Source organism: Ochotona curzoniae, unplaced genomic scaffold (genome assembly GCF_017591425.1).
Source record: "Ochotona curzoniae isolate NIBS_2020 unplaced genomic scaffold, NIBS_Ocur_1.0 contig_883, whole genome shotgun sequence".
NCBI lineage: Eukaryota > Metazoa > Chordata > Mammalia > Lagomorpha > Ochotonidae > Ochotona > Ochotona curzoniae.
The window spans coordinates 58,797,537-58,815,575 of record NW_024466599.1 but is presented as its reverse complement, the minus strand read 5'-3'; the positions used below and the strand labels follow the sequence as shown (position 1 = coordinate 58,815,575).

The 18,039-nt window shown below is 43.0% G+C and overlaps 1 protein-coding gene across 7 annotated transcripts in view; it reads left to right on the top strand.

The window, feature by feature from the left end:
- The window catches only part of CTNNA2 (catenin alpha 2), a 1,062,093-nt gene that overhangs the window by 358,855 nt on the left and 685,199 nt on the right, over positions 1–18,039 (top strand). For all 7 annotated transcript variants that reach the window (XM_040993624.1, XM_040993620.1, XM_040993627.1 and 4 more), the window contains one exon: positions 2,143–2,346. In XM_040993624.1, the coding sequence (XP_040849558.1) occupies positions 2,143–2,346 (204 nt within the window). The remainder of the gene's footprint in view (positions 1–2,142; positions 2,347–18,039) is intronic.

Below are 18,039 nucleotides of genomic sequence, written 5' to 3'. Positions count from 1 at the left end.
GAGTTCAGTGTCTTCTTTTAGGAGAGCCCTAGTCTCTTGTTTCCTTTTGCAAAGTGTGTTCCTTGGCACCTCATAGACAGTGCGTGCGGATCTGGAAGGTGCTGCAGTAAACCTGCTCCTTTAGTCCAGAATGCTAACAGCATTTCCTATGGTAATTGCACTGGCCACTCAGTCTACTCCAAGTCACATTTGGCCACAAAATTTTCTTCAGGGAAACACCGTTAGCTCAATGTTCTGTGGAAAATTGTTCAGGAAGTGGCGTCCTTATGGCATTGGTGCTTTCTCCTCGGTGCTATGGACAAGTTGTTTCATAACTGACCTTACTGCGGAGGTCGGATCTTCCTGCATGTGTTTCCATCACAGTGACACTCTTTCATATTTGGGGGAAAGAAGTGTAATGAAAACTCTATCCTAGGGCCAGTCTGTGACTCGGAAGTGTGTCCTGAAAGCTTAAAGCACACCAGATAATTTCCCACTTGTTTTATGTTAATCAAGTTCCTGCCAAATGGGTCTTTGAAGACCATTCATCTTTTAAACAAGAGTTTCACTATATTTTCACAGGCATTTCTTAAATTATAACGTCAGTTCTAGATGTATGTTATGTAGTAGAATGTATGTACATGGATGTCCTGATTGCATCAAGGGAAAAGTGGGAGAGAGAATTCAAATGAACGCCATTGGAAAGAGACACTGAAGGCATTGAAGGCCCAGGGCACTGTCTCCTGCTGTCCAGACCCCGTGTGCAACTTCCTTAAAGAAGAGGGAGCTTTACCTGATCAGCAGTTCCAGGAAATCCGAGAGTCCACTGGACATCACTTGGTTTGTTTAGTTTGTAATGTTCCTAAGTGGCAGTCTTTTTTTAAAAAGATCTTTTTTTAAAATGAAGATACTCCGTCTGCTGGTTCCCATCCCTAGATGTGTGCAGCAGCTGGAGCTGAGCCGGTCCGAAGCCAGGAGCCAGGAGCTCCTTCCAGATCTATGATGTGTGTCTGTGTCCCAAAGCTTGGGTCATCCTCTACAGCTTTCCTAGGCCATAAGCAAGGAGTGAGATGGGAAGCGGAGGAGCTAGGACATGAACTGGCACCCTTTTGGCATCCTGGCACTTTCAAGGGGAGGATTAGCCTATTGAGTCATTATGCCAGGCCTTAAAGTGGCAAACTGTTTGCACTCATTCTCTGAAACTTCAACATGTTTGTACAGTTATCTCCCTCTGCTGGGAAGAGTCAGAACAATGATACTGTCAGAGAGGAGGAGGGAGAAAAATCTTCTGTCCGCTGGTTCACTTCCCAGGTGGCTGCAATGGTCAGAGCTGAGCTGATCAGGAGCCCGGAGCTTCTTCCAGGTCTCCCACGAGGGTGCAGGGTTCCAAGGCTTTGGGCCATCCTTGACTGCTTTCCCAGGCCACAGGCAGGGAGCTGGATGGGAAGTGGAGCAGCCAGGATACGTACCAGTACCCATATGGGATCCTGACAGATGCAAGGCTAGGATTTAGCCACTAGGCTATTGCGCCAGGCCCATCACTCTACCTTTTAAATACATTTTTCCAAAAATTCTATCACATTGACAGTTCATTCTAACACACACTATGAATTCTTTTCTAGAAACCTGTGTTTTGCATGAAAGACATTAGTTTCTTAGTGGGAAATTATCCTGTTCTGAAAATGCTGTTTGAGTTTCGCAAGGTATGGTGCCATGTGGCTGTCTGCTTCTGAGGAGGGCAAGAAGTGTGATACAGATGAGGCGCGTCAAGCTGTTGATTGCATATCATATTCTAGCTCTAACATCTCCCCGTAGTCCCCAAAACTGTCACACTGGAATGTGCTTTCTTTGAAGGTTATGTATTTTAGAAAAGAAAAAAAAAAGTCACACCAGTATTACAATCTCATTTGAAACACTTCAGTTGAGAGAGCCTTTGCCAAGAACATAGCCTTCAAACAAGATATGCCACTTTCGACCTGAGGCACAATATTTTACAAGTTAATACTTTCTCAAGGCTGCTGTAGAAGTTGACACAGTCACCAGTGTGATCTCCCCGCGGGGGCAGAGGCTGCTGGTCCTGCTCTCGCATACTGCTGGTTTGGCAAGCAGAGAGCCAAGGCGGCCGTAGCTTCTCTGCTCATCCTTCCGTTGTGCTCCTTTCAGAATAAGATCATCCTGGACCCCATGACGTTCAGCGAGGCCCGCTTCCGGCCGTCCCTGGAGGAGCGCCTGGAGAGCATCATCAGTGGGGCAGCGCTCATGGCCGACTCCTCGTGCACGCGGGACGACCGGCGCGAGCGGATCGTGGCCGAGTGCAACGCCGTGCGGCAGGCGCTGCAGGACCTGCTCAGCGAGTACTTGAACAACGTGAGTCCCGCGTGCGCGCTCGTGTGCCTGGGCAGTCCTTCTGTGTGGCTCTTAGCAAATGATGCGGTTGAGAGGGCGGGTGAGGGCAGTGGCGCTCCTCAGAGAGCCAGGTGGAAATCTCAAGTCCCGCTTGGGGAGAGAGATGTTGCAGAAGGTAGTCAGTTTGAGTGAGCAAACAGCACGAATTCTTGCTGGTGGAGTGCTTTCTTGGTGGAGTTGGCGGCTGCCAGTTGACAGGTGGGTTTCAGTGGGTTTTAAAGGCTGAGCACTGAAGACCTGTGGCGTCCACTTTGACAAAGAGCAGCGAGCGCTTTCAGAGCTATCAGTAGCTGCACGTGTTATTTTTCATCCTTAGGAGTCATTCATAAAGTGTTGGTATGGGGCTGGGGGAAGCGTTTTCACTGCAGGAAAATGTGGAAGTATTTTATTGATTCCTTGTGTACATAGGCATGCTCCTCAGGAGTTGCTCTAAGTTTTCAAGCAGGTACAAGTGGTATCTGGTTGTACTGGAACACAGACTGACCGTTCTCTGGCCCAGTAATAAAATGTGACAGTTGTTGTATACTGGTAAGCTGCACCAAGCTGGTGAAATCTGTATGCCTTGCTTTGAAAGGCACGAGGTTATGTTTGTGTCCATTTGCTGTGCTGTGATGGCCAGTGCTGGCCACTGTGAATGGTTCAGGAGTTGCCCCTGACCTGGACTCCGGGCTTTAAGAGAATTCTGCAGAAATTTTGAAAAGAAAAAAAAAGATGTGTATAAAACGAGTCCCTATGTTCCATGTCAAAAACATGCCTTGAGTTGTGAAAGCAAACAGGCACACTGGCCATTAGGCCTCAGGGTTTTAAGTCCCTGCAGGATTCTGCCAGGCTACGGGAGGCAATGGGGGGAAAGATGGCTGGGCCACAGCCCCGCATCCTGCCTCTTAGCAAGCACTCTGACTATGCAAGTGTCCCTAAAAAAAGGCACAGCTCATCAACTGACAGACATGCCACCCCCAAGTGGAGCTTGGGGCTAGCACCCACAGGGAAATGCTCCTCCTGTCACGCTCACCAGAAAACTTCACTCATCTAGCAACAAGGTAGTTCATGAGATCACCCAGTGACCTAAAAATCGACGTGTTTCTTTTCCATGAACCTTCAGATCCTTTGATTTTGGATGAGTCTCCCATTTTCCACACACATGGAATGAAGTGTGGGTGTGTCCTGTGGCACCCGTGAGCTTGTGAGAGCATCTCGGGGTTCCAGGTGGCCAGCTCTGTGATTCTGGCCTGCAAGGGTGTAGGGTTGAGCTAGAAAGTGTGCGTGCCACTGAGTGAAAGTATGAGATTTCTCCCCCAAAAGGAATGCACGTGAAATGTGGGGTGCTGTTTGTTTATTACTATGAATAAGGTGGCAACTGAGTTATTCTACAAGTATGTGGAACTTGGCTTTATATGAAAATGTCCTGGTTTTTGTGTCAATGAACAGAAGGAAATGGAAACTATACAGACAATAGCGATGGTTAAGATGTTAGTATAAATAAGTTTGGAAAAAACTATGTTTCTGTGAATAAAAAAACCCGCTGTGATTAAGGGAGAGTTGATCAGGGTGTGACATACAGTTTACGGCGTGAAGTTTGGCATCTTGTCAACTGGAATTGTTTTGTTTCAGTGAGAACTGATGTTGATTGCAAGAGCTGATGGGTTTTATATTTTGTTGACACCAGGATCCTGTTTTCCTGTTTACAACCTTAGGGCACAGGGATGTTTTTATGGAAATTTGGGTTTCTGTGTTGGCATAGTTACAGAGCATACCTACAAGGGCCAAGTACTAACATTTCAAAGTACAAGAGTTATGTTCGTGTGCAAGCGTCGCAATCCGAGCCTTAAACCAAGTGGCACCTGTTAACTTTTGCACGAACAATATGAAATGCAGTTGTGTTGCACGCTTCTCTGCTGATTTCAAGGCAGGCGTGGATGCAGGTGCACCACCTCCGGGGTCCCCGCAGTGAGTTCCGGATCCAGCACACTCTTTTTACTGCGGTAAAATCAATTTCTTTTTTCATTTTGGTATAGCAAATATCAATGAGAAACACATACACTGTATGCCTCGGCTGTGACAAGTGTGGTAGTGAACAACAACCAGTAAATTCATCAATCATTCATGGGCTGTTAACATTTCAATTTTGTAAGCTCTAGTAATAAAGGTATTATAAAATTATTACTCCACAGTTTTTCATCTTAATGGCTAGGCAATATCATTAGGATAAATATGTCAGGAAACAACAACAAAAACTGTAGGCGTTGGTGTTTCTGGATTCTAAGAATTTTGGAAATCTTTAGATAAGTTCCTGATGCACAATCCATATACAGTGTTGAGTTGTGGCTGAAACATCTCTGATACCGTGTAGGAGGGTCCTTCAGATGTCTTGGAAAATAGGACTAAAAGATGAATGTAGATGCAAAACCCCTTGAAATCCTTGCATGGTTGTTATATATATATGAAACTTGAAGCCCCTTCTTGGCATAGTTTCCAGGTATGGTGGGCCAGACAGAGATGGTTACGGAGAGGGCAGCTTTGTCCTGAGGGATCAGGAGAAGGTCATCTTCGTGGGACCTGGGCCATGTGAAGCCGCACAGGTGACATGGAGCCCCACAGGGTAGCAGTTTACAGTTAGAAATTCCCACAAATCTGTGTTCAAATTAGTGAATTTGTGCTTGTGTGAGTTGATGGTGTAACAAGGATTGTCCCTTAAACTTGGGGGGAGGTTTGGAGAAGGTTATTAGGAAGCAGAAATCACAAGACAAGAGCTGTGATCCAGCGATTGTGGATCCCTGATTGGCCTTGGGTTTTTCCATCAAGATTTTTTTATATATATCCCAAAATTACAAATATTCTTAAGAGCCATCCCAATTTAAATAGACGCTCATTTATTGTATATATGTGGAAATTAAGGGGTGGAGAGAGTGCTTCTTTTATAAAAGGACACATGCTCTATCAATGCTAGTTTGGATGTGAGCCACCCTGGTGGTTGTTAGAGTCTTAAGCTGACTGCTAAGAATAGTTCCAAATTGTATGAACCCAGACTCCCTTCTGGAGTTTATAATTTTATACAGTTTTTTTAAAAAAAAGTAGCGGTAAACATTTTTTTTGCACTAAATTTAAAAAATCTTAAAAGTGACCCAATGATAGGAGATTAAGCATAGTCCCTTACAGATGAGAAGCTTGTGGTAGATTCACAAATATTTATTTGGCAAATACGTATTGTTGCCTGGCTGTTTGGTGCCAGCACTGATCCATGTTTCTGGGGATAGAGAAGGGAGCAAAAGGCAATGAGGTTCTCTGTTGTCATGGAGCTTATATTCCAGAGGGGTGGATTGTAAGTAAATAATTGGAAGCAGTTATTTCAGATGGTGATGGTGTACCATGGAAAGAGGAAACCTAGGAGACAGACAGTATGGGGTGCTGCTGCGAGTGAGACTGCCAGGGAAGGGTGCGTTGAGCAGGTGGTCACAGATCAAAGAACTCTTGAAGAAGAGGGGGCAAAACTGCATCTGCGGTGGAAGAACAGCAAGGTCAAGGTTTTTGCTGAGCGAGGGCGCCTGATGTGTCTGAGGAGCTGTGGTACCTACACTGGCTGTTTTGAGTGAGGGGGAGATGGGAGTGGGGGTCTGCTCCTTGAAGAGGTAACACTCAGCGAGACTTTACACACCGTGGCTCTGAACTTGACTTACACTTTCATGGAATGTACAGTCATTGGAGCATGATTTCGATACTGGGAACAGGCTGTGAATGTGCAGGAGATGAAAAACAGGAGGGCAAGTAAGGAGGCCCTGGGCCCCAGGCCCATCCATGGGCAGAGGGTAGGGTGGCAGCAACAGAAATCAAGCATCCAAATTAGGATAGCATTTTAAATAAACTTGTTTCTAAGTATTTAGAGAGAATAAACATACAATAGGTATCGGGCATTATGAGTGACAGTTGCAATCCCATCAGTAGCAACTGATGTGATACCTTTCTTTGGGTTAGCTGTAAATTCTGATTTACTCAGGTCTAGTTGCACTTTGTAAACAGCTCACTTGGTAATGTCTAGATGCTCTACTGGACAGATTGTTTCGAAGTTCTAACACTAAAAATGTCTAAATGTGTTGCACATTCTTATAAATGTAAAATACTATTATAATGATACTTCTTCCACGTACTTCACTGTGATGCAGAACTGCGAAGAAAAAAAAAGATTGACTTATTCTAGGCTCTAAAGCTGTGAATGCAGAACACAAAGAGATGCTTGAAACCCTTACTTCTTCATGCACATTTCACCGTTAGCTTTGATGAGCGAGTATGCAATGAGCAGAGATGCCTGTACCTCGTGTGCGTGTTGTGGTGCTCTGCAGCTTGGTTCAGTTCTATACGTGTGGACTCTGTGTAGCTCTAATTTTTAAAAGATGACTAATGAAGGAAGTATAGTTTTCTTAAACATCGATGTGATTAAAGTTTAACTGCACAGTGATGGCAGAAATCCTGGTACCATAAAGTAAATGACATGCTGAGCTGTGCTAGAATAAAATGTGGCAGGTTATTTTTTAATTGTGTTTTTAAGAATAAGTCAACTCATGTATTTTTTTAAAAAATGGATTTGGGTCCAGCATTTTTTAACTTCCTGAAGCATCTGAGTTGATCCGTGGGGTTAACAATTGTGAACCACTGATAGAATTAAGGCGTTAAAAGCACTTGAAGCCACATTTGTGTGAGAGTGTGTGTACTGCAGGTCCCTGAAACGTTGTTGTCACAGCTTTGCTGTTGAGTAGATTTTAGCGAGGGTTCCTCACCTGTGGAGTGGAGTGAGGTCTGAAAAGGTGATTTCTAGCTTTATTCTGGAAACAAGACAACAGCAGGGGTTTAGCATTCCATTTCTCAGCACTATGTGAGTAACATGTGAAGCAGTCGTGCTGACAGGGGAGCTCGGCAGATACCAGCCTTTACGCCACTTTTTTTGTTGGTTTTGATACTGAAAAATGAAACGCATGTTTGTGGATGAATAAAAACTAAAGAAACAGGTAAAAAGCACAATCATATTCCCTAAAAATATCTAGTGTAAGGGTTGCCAGTTTCTGAGCTTATGATAGTAGCACATTTATCTACAGACATTCACAGCTGTTATGACTTGCTCTTTTTATGAAGTCATATTGTAAATGATGTTTTGTAATCTATTTTCTTTACTCAATAGATTGTGAATATGTAACAATATCAATTAACATTCTCCAGCCTTATGTTTACTGGCTTTATAGCATTTTATCATGTGGAATTGTTTAGAAGTAGTTTGTTGCCTTGTATTTTCAGAGAACAGTGTTGGAAAATATAACTGGGCGATACTTCATGCTGGTGGCCTGGTGTTCTGATTTGTACCCAAAGGACATATGAGGAACATAATGAGAAAGGAATAAGCATACAGTTACCTTTATAATTTGTAGGTTTAGGAGATATCTGAAATGTTTTGTGTATTTTACTTTGTTTTTTAAATTGTTTATTTGAAAGGCGGTTCAAAGAGAGAGAGGTCTTCATGAAAGCTGCTTTGCTTGCCAAATGGCTGCAGCCAGAACGAGGCCAGGATGAAGCCAAAAGCAAGGAGTTTCTTCTGGGTGTCCCACGTGGGTACAGGGGTCCAAGCACTGGGGCCAGCCTCCACTGCGTTCCCAGGTGCATTAACAGGTAGCTAGATTAGTTGCGGAGCAGCCATAACTTGAATTGGAGGCCTTAATATCCAGTGCCAACACCACAGGCTGTGGTTAAATGCACTGTGCCATAGCACAGACCCCCCCACCCGGCAATCATATTTTTGGACGTAAAAGAAATTTAAATGGTTCTGAAATTCATTCTAAAATTATTTTGTATGTATGTTGGGTTTTTTTTGTATGTCAGTGATTTCTGTACAAATTTGACTTTTATTTATCAGAACCGGTTTCCTGCTTGGTTGTATATGTAGTATTGCTAAGAGGGTCCAGAGTTCAAGTTCAATGTCTGAGTTTTTCCTGAAATGACAGAGAATGGTTAAAGCTTCAGAAGGAAGTGTCCTCAGAAAGATAACCTTGTCACAGAAGTTATCACATGGCTGCATTTCTCCCAGGTGGGGAGGTTGGGAATAAACAAGTTATTGTTAGCGCTTAAGAATAAGGTGTATTGTTGATGAAGAATAACATCTGTTTCAAGTATTATCTGGATCTTCTCTTATTCTTCCAAATTACTTCACAGAAAAGGGATGAAAAACACAAAAATCAGCTTTGTTTCTCACTTAAAGATTTGGCTCAAAACACAGTAACAAGTAATACTTGCTGACCACCTGTGACCTGATGCTTCCCATGCCTCCCACTGTGGCCTTCATTATGGGAGGTTAAGAGTTTCTGTAACTGCACGGATGCCTTTGTTTAAGGCAAAGATTCCTAACATCTAGGAATTGCCTTGCCTTTTCCTGATTTGCATTTTTTTGTTCTTCTGTGCTTCACATTTTTACTTAGATTTGTTCATTTCCATTGGAAAGGCAGATTTACAGAGAGGAGAGACAGAGAGAAAGATGTTACAATTGCTGGTTTACTCCTCAAATGGCCATAGTGGTTGGAAATGAGCTGATCCAAAGCCAGGAGCCTTTTCCGGATTTCCCCCAGGGTCACAAGGTCCAGATAACTTGGGCCATCCTCCATAGGCAGGAAGCTGGATGGGAAGTAGAGCAGCCAGCACACAAACTAGTGCCCATATGGGATCCAGGTGCTTGGAGGTGGAGGATTAGCCAGTTGAGCCATTGCGCCAGCCCGCACATCAGTTCCTTGTCCTCTTCCCTGTAAGCTCTGGCTTTAGATCCAGTTTTGTTAAGTTTTAGCTTCACATTCTTACCATTGCTCTTCCTCAATACAGCTTTTGCTTTCGTGGGGATTGAGTTTTCATATTCATTTTTCATTGATATTTCTTGCTTACACACTGGAATCGGACATTAGGACTGTCAGCCTTTCTGTGAGGTATAAAGTTGTTTAGAATCTGTTCTACCATATACTCTGGTTTCTCTTCGGATCGTATAAATCTTTCGCCTTTTACTAAAGAATCTGTTCTGCCAAAGCAATGTGGCAGTTGGAGGGAGTGAGGCCTCAGTCATTGAGTCATGATGCTTGCAATCCTGTTTGCCTCTTTTCCTCCTGAGCTTTCAGCAGGACTTTCAGAAATAGCCTGAAACTCTTCCAGAGAAATAGGATCTATAAAATCTTTTCTCCTTGTCATTCTCTTTTGTATATTACTGTGATGGTGTTCTTTTTATGATGTGTCCAACCATGTCTGCTGTCATGGAGTTTCAAAAAACAGAGAACAGAGGGGCGTGTTGGATGGCACTGACTCAGGCACCGGTGGTGGGAGAATGTCCAACCATGCTGGCAGGGCAGATTCCCTGGAGAGAATAATGAGTGTGAGAGTGTCAGATTGCGTCCCACAGAGCACGTGTGCATTGGCTGCGAGAGGTACCTAGAGTAGATCCAGACTGGTCGGAGGCAGGTTGACATGAGGGCATTCTGGGCCCTGTACTCACTGTAACTATTGAGCACAGGTGCAGGTGAGACCTAAGACCTGTGGGAACATGAATTTTGGGTCTTAGAGGACACAGTGTACAGGTTGATTATGTAAGTCGGGGAATCGGACCCTTTGAAAAGCATGGCATGTCATGCGCATTTGTTGTTAACTTACTGTTAACTCAGGCTGCACATTTAAAGGAGTTACTCCTAGGATCCTGGAGTACACAGGTGTAATTAGATATGCTTCCTTTGTATCATCAAGTCAATCCTTAGTACAATTTCACACACCATCTCCTTGGAAATAAGGACTAACCTGTCTGAAACTCGCCCCGTTTCAACTTGGGATGGTTTAGCAAAGGCTCAGTCCTATATAGCTATGTACATCGTGGTTCAAATTCCTATTTATTACTCGTTTTTTGTGTGACCTTAGGCAAGAGAGTAAGCCTACCTTGAGAATCAACTTTTTCAGCTGAAAAATAGCAAAACAGGATTTACTTCATGGAAGTGCTTGGAGATCAAGTGGGATGACAGTCAGAAAGCTCTGTGTCAAAGAAGCTCATACCTGCTACCTTGCCCTTCCCAATGTTCTTATATTCCTGTTTTGTTTTACTAATCTGAGCAAAAGCCCTGTGCTATAAATGTTGTTGTTGTCTCTTTGGAGTATAGGTAGATCAAATAAAAGAATGAATCATCATTAAATGTGTCTGGACCAAGTCTAGAACTCCTCTGCCAGTCCCCAAGTGGCCCAACAAGTGTCTCGCAGCTTGATCCTTGCTAGAGGAAAATTACAGAAAGCTCTAATTACAATTATTGCCCAGACCAGGAAAGAGTGTAATGAGAGCACTTATAAAATTATAAGACCTTTTGGGAACTTGAGGGGAAATAGCTGAGACTGTCAGTCCTGGGAAACCAGAGGGATTCACAGTAGGAGGGTCAAGTCTATTGGTTATTAAAAGTTGGGTTCAGTAAAATGAAGACATCTTGCCTCTTAACTTTGTAGGTCCTTGTGACTTGTAGTAGTTGTGGACAGATGGGGATTTCTCAAGTTCCTGTAGATGAAGGAAATGGACTGAGACATGTGTAAGCTGTGAGAACGCTTCCTTATGTCTGCGTGTGATCCTCTCCTGCAGGTCTAAGACGTGATTCTGAGGGTTAGAACTGATACTGGTGGCCGGAGGCGAAATGCTATTTTTTAAAGATTTATTTTTATTATTTTTTTTTCATTGGAAAGGCGGATATACAGAGAGGAGAGACAGAGAGGAAGATCTTCCTTCCGATGATTCACTCCCCAAGTGAGCGCAACGGGCCGATACTATGCCGATCCAAAGCCAGGAGCCTCTTCCGGGTCTCCCACGTGGGTGCAGGGTCCCAAAGCCTTGGGCCGTCCTTGACTGCTTTCCCGGGCCACAGGCAGGGAGCTGGAAGGGAAGCGGGGCTGCCGGGATTAGAACCAGCGCCCATATGGGATCCCGGGCGTGCAAGGCGAGGACTTAACCACTTGCGCCACCGCGCCGGGCCCGAAATGCTATTTTTTAAACATAAGTTTACTGTGAATGAATCAGTGTGGTCACCTCAGTTATACACTCAGAATGTTGACAAACACTTGGCAGGCTGAAGGATGTGCTGTGAGAAGTTTTCTTTTCACTGACAATCTCCTAAAAGTTCACGGGGATCTAGGAATAAACGTGTTAGCCAGTCAGAGCAAAGGCAAGGCCCAGTGATTGGCAATTTATTTAGCAGAAAGGTTTTGGAAAAACAATCTTGTCATTAAAAGAGGCATCTGATTTTATTGCTGTATGAATTCAGTTTGACTAAAGAAGGTCACAGTGGACCAAGTGTGCAGACGAAGTGTTCTCTTTCAACACTCTTTTCCTCTCCCACCACCCCCCTTCTCCTACCATCTGAATGCCTGGGGGAATTCTTTTGGATGCATGGATGAATTCACATAAATGCAAAGGAATTGATAAGATAAATAACAAAAAGATAATAAATTAGGTGTCCAGGGCCCAGTGTGATGGTCTAGCAGCTAAGGGCCTCACCTTGAATGCGCCAAGATCCTATATGCTCACATGCTGGTTCTAATCCCAACAGCTCCACTTCCCATCCAGCTCCCTGCTTGTGGCCTGAGAAAGCAGTAGAGGATGGCCCCAAGTCTTGGGACCCTGCACCCGAATGGGACACCAGGAGGAAGTTCCTGGATCCTGGCTTCAGATTGGCAGAGCACTGGCTGTTGCAGTCACTTGAGGAGTGAATCATTGGATGGAATATCTTCCTCTCTGTCTCTCCTCCTCTCTGTATATCTGAGTTTGTGATAAAAATAACATAAATCTTTTAAAGAAATAAATAAATTAGGTGTGCCTATGGATTTCCCATGGCCCAAACTTGGGTTTTAAATAGAGCTTGTGTGCAAAGAATAAGGAATAAAATTTGGTGACCCAAATAGATGGCAGGTCAGATTTTGGACCACGCTATAAGCCCTGAATTCCTGTATTCTTAGATTCATATGTCCATTTGGGCATGAGCTAAGCAAACCAAACTTCTTTTAAAAAAGCAAAACTGGGAAAATATGTCATTTTGACCTTTAAAATGCAAATAAAAAATAATCTCCTACAAGAATTGCTAACCACAACCCACAATCACTCAGCATGAGAGTCGGAAATTATATTCCATGATGTCTAAAGGTTATCCAGAAGTTTTTTTAAAGGCTTTCTAAGAGGTGGGCTGGCAAATACTGGTGCTTTATAGAGGAATTCACTTTAAACCAGACTTCAAAGTATTTCCAAATATAAAGTGACAAGGAAGAGAAGTTGACATTCCAGAGTCACTAATAGAAAAATCCAACAGATTCTATGAATGGGAATTGACTGTGAATGTGTGTGTGTGTGTGTGTGTGTGTGTGTGTGTGCTCTAAAAGACTGCAGGTGTGCAGTGTTTATATCTGCTTTATGAAGTTTCCAGGTGCACTGAGATGAACATCGGGGTGTGATGCTAGCACAGGGGACTCAGGTTTGACCACATGCAGACCTGCAATGCAGGACTGAAAGTTGTGATGGTTAAATGTGGGCTTCCTTGGAGAGGTGAAGCAAGAAGTGGTTGGTTAGGCCAAGCCTGGGCTAATGAGGAAAGGCTGAAGCAGTAATTGAGAGCTTTTAGCCTTTGTCCAGAGGTAAACGCTTAAGAAGAACGAAGTTATTGTTTAGCTTACCCTTAATGGGCTTCCATAAGATATATTCAAAAAGCTCTGAGTGTCGTTATGTAAACACTGTGCATGGGCTTTACATGATTTGTCACTAAATTGACTTACTTTAAATACATTTCCACAAGGTTTTGAAGTCCCTCGTGTATGAAATGATTATTTTTGACAGAAAGAAAATGAAACAGGTGAGGGAAATAAAAATCTGTCTCAACAACAAGCAAGGCTGTTCCTTCCTTAGAATTTTAGCTTATTATTCCCTTGAACATTCCAGTCCCTCACTGAGTTCATGAAACTTGCTTCTGACTCATACAAGCTCCCGTCACTGTAGTAAGGAAGCGCAAGTGCCATCACATGGGAAGGGCTGCCTTTACCTTTGTGAGAAGGGTTCACTGCCGAGTCATTCAGTTTTGCCACACTCTCTAATGCAGCCTGGATGGCACAAACCGGTAATTGTTCTTGCTTTAAAGACCTATTTTTCTAAGATGATCTCCCAAAGGCTTTTTTGCTTGGATCAAATCCTACCTTGTGCCCATCCTGAAAAGTTTCTTTTCATCTATTTAGACTTTTCTTATACCCCAAGAGCTGAGTGTCTCGGAGGTGGCAATTCCTCCCCGTGCCTCACAAATACCAGTATATGTTGCTGCTCCAGTGAATATTTGAGAAGATTCTTAAAGTTTGCCTGGATGGCACCTTCTTCCCATATTTCCTTTCAAATATGTTGCTCTTGATCCATTGGCATGTTTAAATGTGCTAAAGCGCTTTCATGTCCCATACTTGCTACCTTCCTTCATCTCTTGATTTGAGGTATTATTATCATCAGGGAAGGAGCGAAGATAGAGGGCCAGATGAGGGTAAGGCGGAGGCACTGCAGGGGAGAAGGAAGGAGGGGAGCATGACCCTTATGTTCTGAGTCCACTAGGTGCTCTGTCTAGGAACAGAATGATTCATCTCTTCTTTCTGCTCCACTACCTAGTAAAACAGTAAGTAAATTAGCTGAGGTTAACTCTGCTTGGCTTCCTCATGCCTCACTTGGAAGAACTGTATAGTTAAAGCTTATTTAAGACCTTAGCAGAGACCCACATCAATTCTTTCTAAAAAAAGGTTTGAAATGATCCCAGTCACTATTAGTGGAGATAAAAATGATACAAAGCATGTCACTTGCTTGCTTTTCAATTGGAAGTGTTCCACTAAGCAGCTCCTTTTTCTTTTTCTGACTGCAGGAGGACCTCTTAGGTCCTTAGGGGCTAGGGCAGCTGGACCATCTTTAGTTGCTGTGGCATTCTGCAAACTGGGCTAGGAACTTTGAAAATTACTACATTTACTGCTTTGTAAAACTCACAAAAATGTACTTACAGAGATAAACCAAAAGAAGGCAAGGGTTATGATTCAGCTTCTGAAAATAAGGTGCTTGGTCCCTAGGGCCTCAACCTGGACCACAGAATCACGGTCTCTCAGAGGGGGCTTTAATCGCTAAATTTAGCAAATGTCATCAATTGGAGGCAACAGACAAGAGATCCTTGACTAACTAATCAGTGGATCAAATCAAGAATTGATTTAATATGACATAGATTTAAAATGGATTTTCTTCATGTGAGTGGTGTTTTATAAGAAACCATTTAGTGAAATATGTACTGGAAAATCTTTTAGAGCTGTGTATTATTCAGTCTGGACATTCAAGATGTTGGGGAAGAAACTCATGAAGCTGAGTAGCTAAGTTCCTTGAATTTGTTAGAAAGTAAATCTACACCGGCATCTCGCCTTATGAGATACTAAATGAAGGGTTAGGTGTTTTGTCATGCTTTGAACTTTTTATTTCCACCATCCCGAAACTCACCCCTTCCTACTCTGCCATTTGTAGACAGGCAATTTATCATCCTTGGAAGGACTGTACACTCAATAAGGCTGGAACTTAAATAGGCAGTCTGCAGATGACTCAAAAATCCTCTTTCTTAACAGCTTAGTTGCCGATTTCAATTTCTACTATGCAGATTTGACTGTGGCAATACACAGCAATGTATTTTTCTACCTTAAATGGAGCTACTGTGTAAGGGGGTTTTGTGCCTGTCCCAGGACACCGTTTCCAAGAGACAGCAGCATTTTTACCTGGCTGCTTTAGAAATTCTGAAATCCCCATGTGTTGATTTAAAATTTGCACATGGGATTTTGAAGAAAAAAAAAAGTATTGCAGCATTTTATCTCACTCCGAAAACGAGACTATTTCTTGAGATAGAATACTGGGATCTGCATTTCTACAGTTTTCTCAGGAGATTCTCCTGCCAACATTGGGAATCAGCTGTGAAAATCAACATCACAGGATTCATACAGATGTCGTAATTTCCTTTTCCTGTTCCTTGTAAGTGACCCACAGCCTGCCGATAAATCACACAAGCCACGTTTTCTCTTTTATTCCTGTAAAGTGACTCAAGATGAGAATCATCACATGCTTTGTGAATTTCACATCAATAAAAGAATCAAAACTAAAAGACAACAGCAGGAAGAAAGCAATGGCCTTTGTGGTACTCGATCCACACACTTGGGTGTTTTGAAGACAGCTCTACAAAATAGACGTGCAAATCATTGGAAAAGATGTCTTCTCCTTTTGATGCCACACTTACAACCAGAGAGACTCCCAGCCTTTCCCCCCTCCTGGATCTTGTTTCTCTTTTTGCCCCAGGGCTGGTTTGGTGCTTCCTGTTTCATCTGTTTCCCCTTCCCCCTCCAGACAAGTTCATTTTCTACAATTGTAAAATATATGAAACCATATCCTTTTCTTAATTGCATGACCTGTATGTTGTTGTTTCAAGATTCTTGCAAGGACCATTATCATTTTCCTGTTTCCAGATCCCAAGCCATTTGGATGAAGGCAAGTGACAGGCTGTCTGGACAAAGTATATGTGGAGGTCCTTCCCGAGGTCACGTGATTACATAGCAGAGCAGGTGGAGCTCAGGTCTTCTCTCTTTGTTGCCTATCTCTTGTTCTTTCTGTTGCTTCATATTTTATGTGTAAGTGGAACTAGAAATGAAATTGGTTTTCATATTCCTTTTTCTCTATTTAGACTTTAAAGATTTATTTATTTTTATTACAAAGTCAGATATACAGAGAGGAGGAGAGACAGTGAGGAAGATCTTCTGTCTGATGATTCACTGCCCATGTGAGCACAATGGCTGGTGCTGGGCCAATCCAAAGCCAGGGGCCAGGAGCCAGGAGCTTCCTCCAGGTCTCCCACATAAGTGCAGGATCCCAAGGCTTTGGGCCGTCCTTGACTGCTTTCCCAGGCCACAAGCAGGGAGCTGGATGGGAAGTGGAGTTGCCGGGATTAGAACTGGTACCCTTATGGGATCTTGGCACATTCAAGGTGAGGCCCTTAGCTGCTAGGCCACAGCACTGGGCCCTCTATTTAGACTTTTATACTTTATATTATATTTTCATACAGAAAATGATTCCTTTTGTCTTTTCAGAGTTAAATGTTAGATTTTGGACAGTTCTTACTTCTACATGCATCTGTGTATCAATAATAGTGGAACTCTTTCAAAACCCAAATGAAGTGGGAACCTGTTGAGTCCTGGCTACTCTGATATAGTTCTCTTAATGTGTCTGTGAAGGCAGCACATGATGGCTCAATTTCCCGGCATTCATGTGGGAAACTAGGTGGAGCTCAAGGGTTCTGGCTCCAGCCTGTTCCAGCACTAGCTGTTGGAGCCATGTGTGGGGAGTGAACCAGCAGGCTCAAGACATTTCTCTATCCCATTCTGCCTTTCAAAAAAATAGTAAATAAACCTTACATAAAAGAAAAGGGTGATACTTGAGCAGACAGTCGAATCTGGTTTTCTGAGCATATATCAGTTTGCAGGTAGAGCCTTACAGCAGACAAAAGTAGAGGCAATAGTCAATATTTACATCCAGTGTGAAGGCATCATCTTGCCATATGGTCCCGCAAGTTTATTCAGTGGTTGTGGGCTTTCAGTCAGCCATATCTGTACAAAGACCTAACTTTTTCAGTTTTCTGAAAAATTGACCTTTCCTTTGCTGAGGCTTGGCGCAGGAAAGATTTGATCATGTGCTTAAATATATACATCATTATGAAGTCATGAAGTTTTCAAATATGTTTATGTTGCAAAAAATCAAATCAGCTTAGTTAAATTATGTGTCGGCTGGGGTGGTACAGTGGTGTAACAGGCTAATCCTCTACCTGCAGCACTGGCATCCCATATGGAAGCTAGTTTGAGTCCTGGATGCTCCACTTCCAATCCACCTCCTTGCTTAGAACCTGGAAAAACAGTGGGGGTTGACTCAGGCCCTTGAACTTCGGCACCCACATTTGAGAACCAGAGGAAGCTCCTGACTCCCAGCTTCAGATTGACACAGCTCTGGCCCTCACAACCAATGGGGAGTGATCAGTGGCTGGAACATCTTTCTGTCTCTCCCGCTGTCTCTGTTAACTCAAGTGAAACAAAAAATTAATCTTTAAAAAAAAACTACATGTCACCTAATTGCTTACTAATTTATTTCTGTTAAAATTTCTTTTTGGCAATTTTGAAATACACAGTGTGATAACTATGCTTAGTGCACTGTGAAATGGGTCACTGAAATGAATTCCTCCCATCTATGCAAATCATTGGACCCTTTGACTAGCATCAGTCTTCTCCCCATTTCCACTCCATCTCAGCCTCTGCTAACTGCTCTTCAACTCTGTGAGCCATGAACATTTTGAGTTTATCCAGTATTTGTCTTTCTATGTTGGTGGGAAAGTAGCTCACTACAGCTGCTTTGGAAAACAGTGTGGAAGATCCCCAGAAGGTGAAATGAAAATACCCCTGTGAGCCAGCAATCTCACTTCTCGTGTGATAGTCAAAGGAGTTGAAGTAACTCTATCAAAGGAATATATGAACTCCCATGTTGATTGAAAGATTATTCATGTCAACAAAAAATAAAGACATCAACCTAATTGTTTATTAATGGCTAAATAGAAT